This window comes from Barbus barbus (genome assembly GCF_936440315.1).
Source record: "Barbus barbus genome assembly, chromosome: 7".
NCBI lineage: Eukaryota > Metazoa > Chordata > Actinopteri > Cypriniformes > Cyprinidae > Barbus > Barbus barbus.
Genome location: NC_136735.1, coordinates 19,920,999 through 19,936,075, shown reverse-complemented (window position 1 = coordinate 19,936,075; position 15,077 = coordinate 19,920,999). Strand labels below are relative to the sequence as shown.

The 15,077-nt window shown below is 41.0% G+C and overlaps 1 protein-coding gene and 1 long non-coding RNA gene across 2 annotated transcripts in view; both read right to left on the bottom strand.

The window, feature by feature from the left end:
* Nucleotides 1-9,864, bottom strand: part of LOC306872833 (cholecystokinin receptor-like) — a gene marked incomplete at both ends in the record, with an annotated part of 58,004 nt that extends 48,140 nt beyond the window's left edge. Inside the window, one exon of the mRNA XM_079421702.1 lies at nucleotides 9,711-9,864. Coding sequence (XP_079277828.1) covers nucleotides 9,711-9,864 — 154 coding nt within the window. The remainder of the gene's footprint in view (nucleotides 1-9,710) is intronic.
* Nucleotides 9,865-10,735: 871 nt separating this feature from the next.
* On the bottom strand, nucleotides 10,736-14,391 carry LOC306872541. The gene is made up of 4 exons (XR_013784419.1): nucleotides 14,136-14,391; nucleotides 12,278-12,625; nucleotides 11,531-11,646; nucleotides 10,736-11,126 (listed from the first exon to the last, which is right to left on the bottom strand). It is a non-coding gene; the product is annotated as an uncharacterized lncRNA (long non-coding RNA).
* Between the last annotated feature and the right edge of the window lie 686 nt (nucleotides 14,392-15,077).

Genomic DNA, 15,077 nt, shown 5'->3' with positions numbered 1-15,077 from the left:
GGCCGCGGGCTGACGAGCTTCAGGTGTGAGCGATCCAGCCGTGATGAGCAGGAGCAGGTGTTTCTCCTTTGTCTCCAGGGCAACGCTGATGAGTAATCGGGACGCTCGTCACACAGGGTTATCCTGTCCAGCCGCCCTGTGAAGCTCAAGCACCACAGCCTCAACCAGATCCTTCCAAGTGTGTTGGTCACCTTGCAGAGAACATGGCCAGGCCAGGTTAGTTACTATACCGCAGAAGACTGACTTTCTGCACTCTGACGAATCTGGATCAAGCAGCTTAGGGGGTTGCGGTGGCCAGTGGTCGGGTCCCTTAAGGAGGAACGAGGGCCCAAGGAGTGATTAGGCAAGGCAAGGCAAGCTCCGCTAAAGTCTTACCCCGTGTGACATCATCAGTGGGATTCAGTGAGGAATCCACATAATGCCAGGCATCTGGGTTTGTGAGCTCTTGGATTTCGGCTACATGGGTACCCACAAATACTTTAAAAACAGCACGATTCTGACTGTAGCCAGGTGAGCACTGTGGTGGAATCGCTCCAAAGGATAATCTGGTCAATCTTCAAGGTCAGCTCATTCTTCAACACCTTTGCCAACTGGGCTGCCATTAAGGCACCGCAGAGCTCTATACATGGAGACTGAGTGTCGCCGCCAGGGAGCGACTCTTGATCTCGCTGCCAGGAATGACAGGAAGACTTGACCCTGAGCGTCCTCGGTACGCAGGTAAGAAACTGAGCCATAAGCTTTCTCTGAAGCATCACTGAATATGTGAATCTGTCGAGAGACAGCAGTTTGATCCACATGAGCTGGAACATAAGCTCGAGGTAGGGTTATACGAGGCAACCGGTGGAGCTCGCCTTCCCATTCTCCCCAAGCCTGCTGGAGCTCCTGAGGAAGGAGTGGGTCATCCCAGTGACGGTGCTTATCCCACATGCTTTGGACAAGTAACTTGGCTCGGTGGTGTAGGGTAATATGAACCCTAGGGGATCGTACTGACGAGCCAGAACTTTATACACATTGCGCATGGTCAGTGTGCCATAGTCCAGCGGGCGACTCTTGTACCCCAAGATGTCTGATTCCCAATGCCAACTCAGACCAAGAGTTGACTCGGACAGACCAGTGTCATCGTGTGAGAGCCAGCGCGCCATACTGTCCGACCTTGCTTCCTTCGGTAGATGTGCGATGACAGTTGGGATGTTACATGCCCACTGGCGGATCTCAAACCCACCCGATGCCAGAATCTCCCTGAGATTGTCTACCAACCTTGTGGCTTCAGCTGCAGTCGGCAAGCTCTGGAGGCAATTATCGAAGTAGAAGCAGTGTTCAACTGAGTTTCTGACACCATCTTCGGGAACGCTGTGATCTCTGACATGCCGTTGAAGAGCAAAGATGGCACAACAAGGTGAGCAGGTGGTGCCGGAGGGGGAATCTGGGGGAACCTCACGCTTCATCTCTTTCCATATAAACCGGAGAAGTGGCCGGTCTTCTGGCAGAAGCTGGACTTGATGGAACATTCCCCTGATATCTCCGCAGATTGCTACTGCTTGTTGCCTAAAGCACAACAGGACACCAAGAAGAGATGCACCTAAGGTCTGTCCTGGAAGAAGGGCATCATTCAGGTTCAGCCCACGAATTGGTAGGAACAATTAAAGACGAGCCGATTCTTCCCATTATGGCTGACTAGGTGATGAGGTATGTACCACGATTCACCGGTCATTGAGATCTCATCAGGGCCCAGCTTCTTGACCGCTCCTGATTGTACCAGCTGATCGATTGCCTCACAGTAAGCTTTGGTTCGCTGAGGGTCCTTAGCCAATCGCTTCTCTGTACTCCTCAAGCTCGGCAGCACGGCCTCTTTGGATGCCTGGAACAGAGGCCTATCCTGTTTCCACAGCAATGGAGTAGCATACCTGAGAATACCCGCAACGTCCATTCTCCTTGTCTTCGCCTCCAGGAGCTCCACTGCCTCCTTGTCTTGCTTCGATCTTACTACCGACTTGTCACTATGCAATGGCAGCACATCTACCTGCCAAAGCTTCTCAACATTCCTCATCAACTCCGTGGTCTGTGGTGAAACACTGGTAAGGAGACACTGTTGTCTGCATGCCATCCATTGGATGAGGTGAGCAGGCCCCTGAAGTGTCCAGCCTAGTCTTGTATGAATCGCTGCCGGCCCTCCTGGCGGGCCCAATCTCACTAGCTCGATAGGGGTAAGCAGATGTGGGTGATCCGCGCCTATCAAAACAAGTGGCTTAACCTGCTCGAATGGTTTGATAGGGAGGCCTGTGAGATGCTTATACTTCCTCTTTAACATGGAGATGGGATATGAGTGGTCCGCCAGGCTGAGACGCTGTGAGGTGAATGCCTCTGTAATCCGAAAGCTTCTTTTGGGATATGCAAGGGGTGTTATGCAGAAGGAGACAGATGATCCCTTCAACGTTTGGACATCTTGCCGTATGGTGCGAAGGACAAGATCCTCCTGTCTACCTTGCAATCCAAGTTGGTCAACAGCTTCTGGAAGGAGCATAGTGCGATCCGATCCATCGTCCAATGCTGCATAGGTGTCAAGAGTGCGGTCATTATTCCGAAGAAGCACTCTCACAACCTTTAACAGGACACGGGTGGATGATGGCTGGTCCAGGTAAAGAACCTCATTACTAGTGTTCACCAGACAACTCCCTTCTTTGGGTGGCTCTGCAACTGGACAGGTGTTCACGTTATGGAGGACTCTCAAGTGCTTTCCTTGGCACAGGTTACAGAGTCTTTTGAGGTCGCACTGTGCTGCATGGTGGGACCTCCCACATCTCCAGCATCTCTTATTTACCTTGACCCAATCAATGACTTCCTCCCTTGAAAGTTTCTGAATGGCTGGGCACATGTTCAGAAAGTGTTCTGAACTTCCACAATATGGACAGTACGGCTTAATCTTGCCTCTTCTTTTGGACTCTGAGGGGCTCTGACCTTCTTGTTTGACAGCCTTATTCCCAGCAGTGCTCTCTGCTCCATGTAGCACAGTAGCCGCAGATCTACTTTGTCGCTTCTCTGTTTTGTGGCCTAATGACCCTTGTGTTCGGGTGTTGGATGGGATGTCGTAACCTCGACACCACAACTCATACTGTAGCCACTCTGCCAAGTCCAGCAGGGTATGCGTAAAGCCCAGTCGATGGAACATTTGGCGGCGGAAATTCGCCCTCAGCTCAGGTGGAAGTTTGGTGAGCAGCCGTGCAACATGTGAGCCGCATCTTAGGTCGACTTCTCCATCAGTGCCCAAGGTCTTCAACATGCCCACTAGTGACTGAACATGTAAAGCAAACCTCTCAAAGGCTGCTGTATCTCCCCGCTTTATCTCTGGGGCGTCCATGACAACAGCGATCCTCTTTAAGGCGACCTGATGTGGCTGCCCAAAGTTCTCATTCAATGCTGCCATTGTGTCTGAGTATGGCCTAGGCGAATTGATGTATGAGTCAGCTATAAGGCAAGCCTCCTCCAACCTTAGATGGTCTACGAGAACCTGATATTTGAAAAGCTCAGTGGCATCCCTTGGCAGCAGGTTTGTTAGGGCGAGCTTCAGCCGGGAAAATTCCATGGGGTCCCTCTGAACGAAGAGGGGGATTTTTGGCGCTGGCCCACGGTATTCCTTCTCCTCCACAGCAGCTAACGAAGGCTGATACGGTAGGTCTCGGAAGAAGGTACGCTGACTCATGTGCAGCCCTGGTAAGCGTTTGAATGAAGGCCCAGAAGGACAGCCTGTGAATGGTGGGTAATATTGCGACTGCTGAGTTGGAGTATCGTGAATCTTCCTAACGGGTGGTCCCTCCAGGTTTGAGAACAGACGACTTTTAGTTGCTGAGCTTAACACAGCACTATCGCTCATTAGCTGGAGCTGATTCATCATCCTATCTATTATGGTGACCATCTGTCTCCCCTCACCCTCTGGCTGCATTGACACTGGTTCATTAGAGGGCCATGGTGGAGGTGGTAATTCGTCATCATACTCATCTTCGTCATCAAGCATAGGAAGTGAAGTAAAGTGAAGTGAAGTGACATACGGCCAAGTATGGTGACCCATACTCGGAATTCGTGCTCTGCATTTAACCCATCCAACGTGCACACACACAGCAGTGAACACACACACACCGTGAACACACACCCGGAGCAGTGGGCAGCCATTTATGCTGCGGCGCCCGGGGAGCAGTTGGGGGTTCGGTGCCTTGCTCAAGGGCACCTCAGTCGTGGTATTGAGGGTGGAGAGAGCGCTGTAAATTCACTCCCCCACCTACAATCCCTGCCGGCCTGAGACTCGAACCCGCAACCTTTGGATTACGAGTCCAACTCTCTAACCATTAGGCCACGACTTCCCCTCCCCACGACTTAGGAGGGGGTGGTACTGGCCATGGTTCTTGTTGTGCCCTTTCCAGTGTCTTCACTGAGGCTGCAAGAGAACGAATTTCCCTCTCCACACTCCAAAGCTATGAAGGACTGCTCTGCACATTCTCAGTGGATCTGCGAGATGATGTATCCTCTCCATACATCACATACTGCTCATTCCTGCCCTCTGCATAGGGTGTAGGAGTGTCTATACTTATATATAGACTTCACATTAGCATCTACTTCGTATGCATCACTCTTTTAACTTCTCTATTCAGTAAACAGAAATCAACTCAGTTCGAATAATGGTGAAATCTACAAAACTCACTTTCTCTCTGGACGCACACCACTTAAAACACTCAAAGGAACATAAGGATGATCATATAGCTGTCTGCCACGGAATCTCACAAGTTATCGCTGGAGACAGGTAACGGCTAATGCCACACCGAATCAAGTAAGCGCAGCACTGTGACGCACTCCACCGAATGCGCTGCATTAAGCCAAAATAAAAGTCCCCGCGATCGGGAAGAGAGCACTTTTGTGCATCCACATAGTAAGTCATTATTTGAAGATCCCACCTTCTTAGTCTTAGTCAATTTTATTATCCCCGAAGGGCAATTTGTTTCACAGCCAGCAGAAAACAACGACAAACACCACAACACACAAACACACAAACATCACACAAACACACAACACCTTCTAGCACACCATGATTGGTCGATTATGTATAATGCCACGAGCTATTGGTTAAACTATTTTTCAGTCATTATTTTTAGCAAGTATGAAAACAAAATCAAAACCTGAACCTAAAAACACTTTTCATTCAGTGTTTCGTGCAATGCTTGATACAGAGCCTGTGTGTAAGAGAATAAAGTATAAATATAAAATAAATATAAACCTATACTATTTAAATACAAATAAACTGGGGTCTATATTTTCATTAGTTTTATTTTGATAAACATTACATTATATGAGGTTACATGAAAATAATTTTTACTGTTACAAAAACATGGATTTATGAGCTTTGGAGGGACTGAAGGTGTCAGTATAATCACGAAATACACATGATCATTATCATCGGTGAGTTTGGATAACTGAGAAATAGCTTTGCAGCCACTTTGGTGAAACTGCGCTAACTGAACAAGCCGACTGCTCTCAAATTGCTCTAGCGGTTCACTGATGGCATGCGTCACAGTGACGTGGTGTCGGCACTGTCTCAAGTCAGACAAATTACTAACCGCCATACACTCCTTCAAGTCAGATGATTCACATTAAGTCGTGCACACCCTCTGTGTGTCACATACTCTCACACAGAATTTTTCCACCACAGGGTAGTTTGTTGCCTTTTGTTTTAAACCCATCTGCACTCTACAATTGAGTGCTTGCCCTTCCCAAGCACCTAACATATGAGCCATTCTATTTAAAGTGAACAAAGTTTGAATTATGAACTATTCTTCAGCATGCATGACCCGGCAAACACTGATTTTATGTATTTCAATCATTAATTTTTATGATGTTTTATTCATTGGTCAGGTCAGCTGCTTTCTTCATGAAGTCTGCTTGTATGGAAATTATCTACAGGCATTGCTTGTGCCAGTGTTATGAATGGGTCCTTATTAATTTGATGAATAAATTAAAATTAGTCAACGGGAGTCAGTAAGTCGGTGATTTTTAGAATGTCACGTAATTAGACGGGTAAAAGGATTTGCTGTAATTTGAAGCCAATTAAAAATTAAAGCCATTTTATTCAGGCAAAGAAAACACAGCAACACAGTTTAAGCATCCAACCATTACGCTGATGCAGAATTTTTTTTTTTTTTTTTTTTTTTTTTTTTACTTGGTAAAGAATGATCTCATTTTTCGCTATACCACAGTCAACACTATAAAACCTAATAACTGTCCTGTTTGGTTTATTTTTTTGTTCGGCAAATGTATAATATGCTGTTCAGCCAATAAATTATTATCAAGGCAACTACAAATTACAACACGAGACATTTTAATTTGTCAACACTTCAGTCTTGCATATGAAAGGGTTTTTACAGAGTTCCTGTAATTAGCTCTGTTAATGTTGCTTCATACTGTATATGAACCACAGCAGTTAACACAGATAACAGCTGTTAGCATCACCCCACATCATCAACAAATACATACATTTAAAACTAGCAGCAGTCATATCACCACATAATTTATTCATGCTGCAATGACAATTAGACAGGGGTGTTGTAAGGGAGTGAGGACAGGGGATCCAGCAGAAACCCCAACTCTCGTATGATTTGGTTTTAAATTGCTAGTTAGCGCAAGTACCCTAAAATGACTGCTCTTAGATGTAACGATAAACAATATGTGGGCTCCTTCTTAAGACACTGAGTGGTTTATCCCAAAATGCCACGCTTCACACTCCATCAGGTAGTTGGCAAGAGATGCCGCAGCTAATATCAGGATACCAGAAATGGAAAAAGAAACAGGAGACAAGAGAGTAGGATGGAGAAGACAGCTAGTCAGTGGAGTATGAGAGGTGTTGAAAGACTATTAGCAGTCCAAATTAAAGAGAGATAAAATATGATAAGCAAAATATAAATGTTTAATCAGAACCTTTCAATTTGTCATTTTAAAATATATGTACCGAGAAAAGCATTCCTTGCACATGGAAAACATAAAAGGTGGGGTAATATGTCTTTCTCTCCTCATTTCTAGAGCAGTCTATTCAAAAAAACTTCAAAGAATCATACCTCTATACTAATGCATTGTCATTGCCACTGTATAGAAATAGGTAAAACATTCTTATACGGACATTTGTGGTATTAAAATAATTATATTAAGTGATCCACATTAAAATAAACAAGCTATTCATTATCACTCCCTCAAATGCCTCTTCATCGGTTAGTGCAGAAAACCTCAAGGAGTACGCAATTTAAAACCGGTCAGCTTCGCTCATGGCGGCACATGCGGGTTCAATCCTGCTGCCAATTTGAGCCAATCTCATGAGCTAAAAATGCCATGTGACTAATAACTCTATAGCTTCAGGAAAATGACATTGCGTTATAGCAATGCAAATTGCACAACATGCAACTGCTGTGTCCTTTTATTATAAGCAGCTTGAAGTTGCTTATAAATTTGGGAGTCCTGGGTTGCAAATTTTTGGGCTTGCATTCGGGATTGCTAGTGCCCACTAATAGCAGTTATCAAATATACCCACCTACTGTTCAACCCACACTCTACATGATGTCATTATCAATCACCATCGTTTATCTTATTTCCTGGTTCTGCCTTACTTCGCTCCTCCCCTCTCCTAAATGCATGCTGTTTCCTATGAAGGTAAATTGACGTCATAAAGATTTGCATGCGCAGGGTATTTGTGAAAGTGTACATAAGACTGTAAGCGTAAATTAAATTTGCATGCGCAAGAGAAGCTTTGTAAAGGTGTAAATCGCGTTTCAAGCGCAAGAAAAAATGATTGTGATCACTTTCACAAATCTTACCCTGCGCAAGCAAATCTTTATGACGTCAATTTACCTTCATAGTTTCCTTTCCATAAGTGTGTGTGTGTGTGTGTGCACATAGAGAGATGTACTTATTAATTTAGATGGCCAGTTGTAACATATGTGAATCTTTTTTAGTATTATTATTTTGTAAAAATGGGGTCATTTGTTTAGGTCTATTTTGATGAGACAATAAGCTTATTGTAGGGTTTTTGGTAGGACCAGGTTGCTTGTTTCTATAGATGTTAGTAACTATACCAAGCTGTGACAGGAGAAAATATGTTGTTGTTTTTACACTTTTAAGTGTCTTTGGACAAACTCAGGCACTTATATTGCTTACACAAAAATATTATTTCATCAGAATATACTGATATTTCTGAATGAATGTCAATGGAGTAAGATGCTCTTTGTAGCCAGATGGTTAGTTGCGTCATCTACCAAATGGGGCCATGCTAAGCGGCATGGCCCCATTAGTATTTTGTCATTTTTCATTACTATACATACATACAGCATATATAATAATCAAACATGGCAATTATAGAACTGGAACAAACTAATTTACATTCAACTCTATTAGTTGGGACAACATTTGGTAGAATATCGATGGTGTAATATGTATTTATATGTGTTGCCAATTAAAAATAATTCACATTTATGTCGATGAATGCTTTAAGAACTGGCAATCTATGAATTTGTAGAAAATCTACTGTACATTTCACCTACTCCTGCTCCTACATTTATTCTCATGTACGAATCACAGTCTTGCCAAGTGTATGCCAGCTTCTTTCATCATTTACACTGTAAGTTAAGATATCAGAACACTCTCAAATGAGAAAGCTAAAACTAGATCTCGCCACCTTTTTCAAAGAGCAGAACCACCTGATTGAGTGAGTCACCAATGCGTGGATCTATAGAATTTGTGGATTCCTAAAACAGCAAAAGATGACTGAAATCCTTTAGCAGTTTTGTAATTAGGTAAGACACTGCTAGGGTGTTTGTGCACAAAAATGAAATCAAATGGATTTTTTTTTCCCCAGCTGGGAGGTTTTATTCAGTTTATCAATATCAAGTAGGATATCTCAAATTACAGATGTTTGAAATGAACTGATAAAATTGTTGGCCAGAGTTTTGCAGCCTTACAGGCAGTTTAATCTGCACTCCCCCTGACTTGTGTCAGTCTGATTCACAACCTTGCACGAAAACAACAATTTACAACAAATTAAAAAAATTATTGCCCACGAATCATTCAAGAGGCTGTGTTTTTGAATAACCTACCAATTAACTAGTGATCACATTTATCCAGGATTTTTTGTTCCTAATGAAGTTAACACTATTTCCATGTTCAGAGAGTATAATGATGCTGATGAGAGCTGAAAAATGCAAAGAGCATCCTTGGGGTTTAATTACACTAACCATTACCTCTGACATAGTTCTTGAAATAATAAAAAAAAAAGAAGAAGAAAATAGCCTATTGACTTATTTCTTAAATACTGACTTACATAGGCCTATACAATATATTAAATGCACTCCTCTACTATTAAAAGAAAAATAACCACTCATCTTAATGAGTATTTTAAACCCACATACTGAAAGACAAGCTGCTGAAGTTTATCTTTAATGCGTCTATGCGCGGTAGTGGTTGCTGCGGAGCAGTTATTGCTTTGGGAATGTATGATTTCATAGTTAATGTTCAGGCACGCTGTTATAGCTAAAGTATATAAATAATGAATTATTTGTACTGGGGGGGGGGGGCAGTTTTGTACCATCAGCAGAGGTTAAACGTGATTTAAATCATGCTGATTTATTTATTAATGTAAGGAAATAAGGAAAACAAGACAATATAACGTTAACATGGATTGCTTTCCTTACCTTTTGGTCGCGTGGGTTTGAATTTCTGAATTATTGACGCATTGCTACAGGTGGCGTTAACTTCCAACGCTGAGCTGTTCACGCTCGAATTGTCTGGAGTTCTTGAACATTCCCAAAACGGGATCTTAGTTTCATTCATTTTCTGTAAATCCATTGCCCCGCGAGAATTGGTAGGAATATGGTTTCTAAACCAATTTAAAATTGTTTATTCACGATATTGCACTTGGAGTATATTTTAAGAAAGGCTTATACGCATTTAAAGGTTATTAATAATACGCGCTAAAATATTCTGCGCACCCATTGCTCGCATCTGCGCGCGCGTCTGTAAGAGAATGCCGGTGCGCGTGAAACTGATCACTGGAAAGCGCGCTGTAGCTCTGATGAGCGAGCAGCGTGGGTAGACAGTTCTTTAAGAGTGTTAGCACACAGGGTGGGGTGATTACAGAAAGGGAGGGAGAATGAGAATTACAAGAGTAACACACTCACTAACAGTGCCCTTCAGACTGTAGCGGCTCTTGGTTAATGGAATGTAAGTCCTGCGTCTCCCTCCAGTGGATGTTCTGTGTTATTGCAAAAGCGTGAGAAGGTAGAGGAAAGACAGAAAAAGAAACCAAAAGCTACATACCAAGTAAGAGGTTCAGGACTCTTAACCGCAGAGCTTTCATGAGATGAACGTTTCTTATTCACACGGTCATTTTCCAGTGTGTGTGTGTGTGTGTGTGTGTGTGTGTGTGTGTGTGTGTGTGTGTGTGTGTGTGTGTGTGTGTGTGTGTGTGTGACAGAAAGAGAGAGAGAGAGAGAGAGAGAGAGAGAGAGGGTGAGACTTTGGGGGAATAAATAGCTGAAAACAGCAAAACTTCCTTTTGGGGATGTTCTTAAAAAGAAAAGTGGTTCACACACCTGAGCATGTTGAAGTGGATGTAGTAAATCAGTGTGCAGGTTTGGGTTAACATATAATTTGATTTAACAAACTAAATCTATAGTAGGTCACCTTTTAGACAGGCAAATGTGCATACAGCATCAAAAAGGGAAAAGATTGTTGCTTTGTTTATTTCCAAATAAATGTAACAATAAAAAAGGACAAAGAGAGAGAACACACACACACACACATGCTAACAAAGCTAACAACATTTGGCTACATTTAATAGTGGGTTAAATGAAAATATAATACATAAAACTTTGAAAAAATTCAAATGTAGTTAGATTTTTCTCAGAATGCAGTGTGCCCTTTTTAAAACATCATTGTCTGATGTGATGTTTTAGTGGTTGTTCTTGGCAGGGTTTGTTAAATGTTGTCAGATAGTCTCACACTACAGTGTCTGTGTAATAGCCCTGCCAGGTTGGATGTTGAACCCCCTGCCACTTCCGTCTGCATTCTTTGTCGTTGAAGGGAGTATTCGTTTGACTCAACTTGATCTGATGTGCATGGGGAAGACATCAAAAATACAATTATCATACCAAGGCCAACGTATCAATTAGTCAACATTCAAAGATCTGAAAGTTTAAATCAATCCATAAATAAATAAATATTTGTTGGTAAATGTGTAATCGCTATAATCACTGTATGTTATTATTAAAAATATAATATAATATAATAATGACACAGCATTGCTAACCAATATTATAATGGGAGGCCAGGATTACTAATTGGCACATTTAAAAATGATATTAGCCACGGTCTTATATCTGCATGATTTTTCATGAGACGCTAATCGAATGAATAACTTTTCTAATACTCTGTAATAGCTTACACCGATTTAAATTATAGAAATATACTATGTTGAATTGCCCTTTTTCTAAATATAAATGTAAGTATTTACCCGCAGAATGAAAACGATGCAAGTCATTACCAGCCCATATATGGTCATGACTCCTAGCACAGAGAAAACCGGGTAATCAGCATCTTGACAGACGGTACGCTGTTTAACTGGTCTCCCTGTTGAAACACACACATGTTGGGTTTCCATGTTTTATGGCGGCATTCCATAGACATAATGGTTTTTATACTGTACAAACTGTATTTTCTATCCCCTTACCCTAAACCTACCCATCACACACAACTTTCTGCATTTTTAGATTTTCAGAAAACTTTATTCTCTGTGATTTATAAGATTGTTTCCTCAGGGGGACAAAAGAATGTCTCCACAAGGACAAGGATTTTTGTCACGACAATTTGTCTCCATAACACGCACACACACACACACTGGGTTTCCGTGTTTTATGGGGACTTTCCACAGACATAATCTTTTTTTTATTGTACCTTTATATTGTAATATTCCATCCCCTGACATTCTATATATTCTATACATCACATATTCTAATTTGGGTATTACTACACATTTTTACATTTTGACAATTTGTCCCCACAAAGCAGGGAGTACCTGAACCACACACACACACACACAGAAAATGAGTGACGTAAAATGTGACTTACATTAACCAGAGCACAAATAATGAAATTTAATTTTACAAATTACAAATTACATATTACAAATTGCTAATTATATTGCCAGTAGTTTAATGCTGTTGACAATGACAATGTTCCATAACAACCAAAGTGAACGTACCTTCAACAAACACAATAGTTTGTGGTTTGTGCTCCACTTTTTGAAATGGAGGAGGAAAGATTCTATCGGCCTCACAAGTGTACAGGGCTGTAGTATTCATCGTTACACTGTTCAGGATAAAACTGGTACTGTTATTCGTATCATTAACTTTGAAAATGGCAGGGAAAGGTCTCCTCGGGCTGTTGTTATTTTTGCTGTAAAATGTATTATTAATGCTGATATACAAGATATCAGATATCAATTCTGAGCCTTTATATAATCTGAAGGACATTTCTGGTGCACTGAGTGCAGGGCAGGCTACAGTAGCATTGCTGTTCAATGTCACATGTTGAACTGGTGGTAGATTACCTGCAGTGTAGAGGAGACAAAACATCAGTAACATCTTAAAACTGCTGAATACACACTTTTTAAGTTTTAACTTTTAAAATATGATATCTGTCTTTGGTACAATATATACTTATATTACATTATTTACTTTGTCTGTAGTTTTTGCAGAAGAGGTTATGCAACCCACAAATCATCATAGTCACCCACGTTATCAAAAAAGACGGCGTCTGTTCTCAAGATCACTTATAGGCTACTATAGTATATACACTTCTTCTTTTTTTTACTGTTCTGGATCAGAACAGTAAATTATGCTTGTTGTCTTTTTAATCCCTGGTGTTCTGAGCAACTTTATGTAAAATGTATGTGCACAGGCACTTTCCTATATACTTAACTCATAAAAATAAAATTAAAAAAACAAGCTGAAAAAGCTTAAATGCCAGAATAACAAAACTGTTTTGACTGGTTTCTTAGTTTCACAAGTATTAACTTTTGCCTGTAAGAGTGGAGAAATACTGTCATAGAGGCAAAGTTTCTTTGAACAAATTGCTTTGAACTTTGCTTTGGAAAAAAAAAAAGAAAAAAAGGAAAGACTGAATCACCCTTTTGCAGAATGATTTACTCCCTCAACATTTCTACTGTCAGAATATCAGTGCAAAACATGTCAGCTTGTTGTAAAATCTAATATTTGTTGCAAAATGACACTGTTTGTGTACTCTGTTGTATTTTGCAGCCTCGGATATTAGATGTTTGTGGTAAAGTTGGTTTTAAATGAGTCTGACTGCACACTATTTCAGTAAACAAGCCTCATTTAATCGGTTAGACTGTATTTTGATTTTGATTTATGCACTGGCACCAAGATGTAAAATGTCCTGAATCCTTTTTCTACTGTATTTACACATTATAAATATTATCCGTATATGGCCTACTATGAGTTTTTCTTGTATATATATTCTCTTATTTATATTTGACTAGGGCATTTCCCACATTCCTGTCATCCCACACACTTTTTACCAAGATGTAAACAACAACAGGTCCTACAGTGTCTTGTAATTGTGACTTTACATTTCATAATTTCAACATAATATACACATTTTGACATTATTTCTCCTGATTGAGATTTCATATCAGAATTAAGAATTAATACTTTAGTTTGTTGTAATTCTAACCTTGTAAAATGTGATTTTCCGATTGGCTGATAAAACAGACTAACTAAAAGTATCTTGATTCTCATACAAATATAAACACTGTATTTCACTTTTACATTTGCAGTGCCTTGTTTTGGGCTGTCAGGCCACTTCAGGTCTCTCCACTCAAAGCCCCTGCATTTTAAAAATCAGTCCCAGGCCATATTCCATCCCATGCTAAATAAGGCTTTTGTCAAATAAGTCAAGATGTACGTCATATGCTTTCAGCTAATCAGTTAAAAATGATTTAATATGACTAAATCAGCCTTAACACATTAGGTTACACAAACAAAAGTAATAACCCACTGCGTTGAATGTTTAAAGTAAATCACAAAAGAAGATCTTACCTTTGCATATGCTCTGTGTTTCAGATAGGCTGCTATGAAAGAGACAGAGACTTAAGAGGGTCACAGATGTCATAAAAATCTCCATCTGTTGTATTCTAAGTCTTCACACAATAGAAAATCTGTTGAAAACGGCAGGGCCTCTGCCTTTTTGCAAGTACGGCGTGCTTGTATGGCAAATTCAACCTTCGGCGTAACAGAAGAACACATCACGAGCCAAACAGGAAGTTTCCATTCTCTCCTTGCACCCTTTGTGGTTGATGTTATTTGCATGTTTAGGTTTCATATAGTGCATCGGTTACCGTTCTATTGGCTTCATACAGAAGCTATGAAGCTGTTGAGGTGAGGTGTTTCCTCATTGAGGGCAGGTAAAGGAGACCCCTGTGGGGGGTTTCCTAGTAAATAGTCTGTTTGAAGAGTTGTCGAGAGGGGGGTTATTTAGGGTTAAAGTGGGCTTGTACTTGAGAGTAACAGATGCAGAAAATGAAAGAGAGATAGGGAGGATGAAAAAGAAAGAGAACTTTTCAATGTTAAAATGACAGAAACCCTTGATCGGAAAAGACCTACATGCATTTGTTTAATAATAAAGTGCATTAAAGGCATTTTCTGGCAGTCACTGAATCTCTCTAAAACATGTGACGGACAGGAAAATGCCTTTAAGCTGATTTTTAGTAAGTCTTCTTGTTTCCTGTTTATAATCTAAAACTGAAAGCACGTCAGAACCAGTGCACTTTGTGATCTCTATGGCAACCGATTCACAGAATTGATCCCCAACCCCCGTTGCTGACGATGATCTCTGTTCATTCTGCTTTTTCCTTGATGGAAAGAATGATTCTGATTAATTGAGTTTCTTCTTATTTTATTAATGAGATGAGAATGCATGCAAATAATGAGGTTTTGTGGTTGTCTTTATATTTGGACCTAAAATTGGAACTGGTTTCAGAC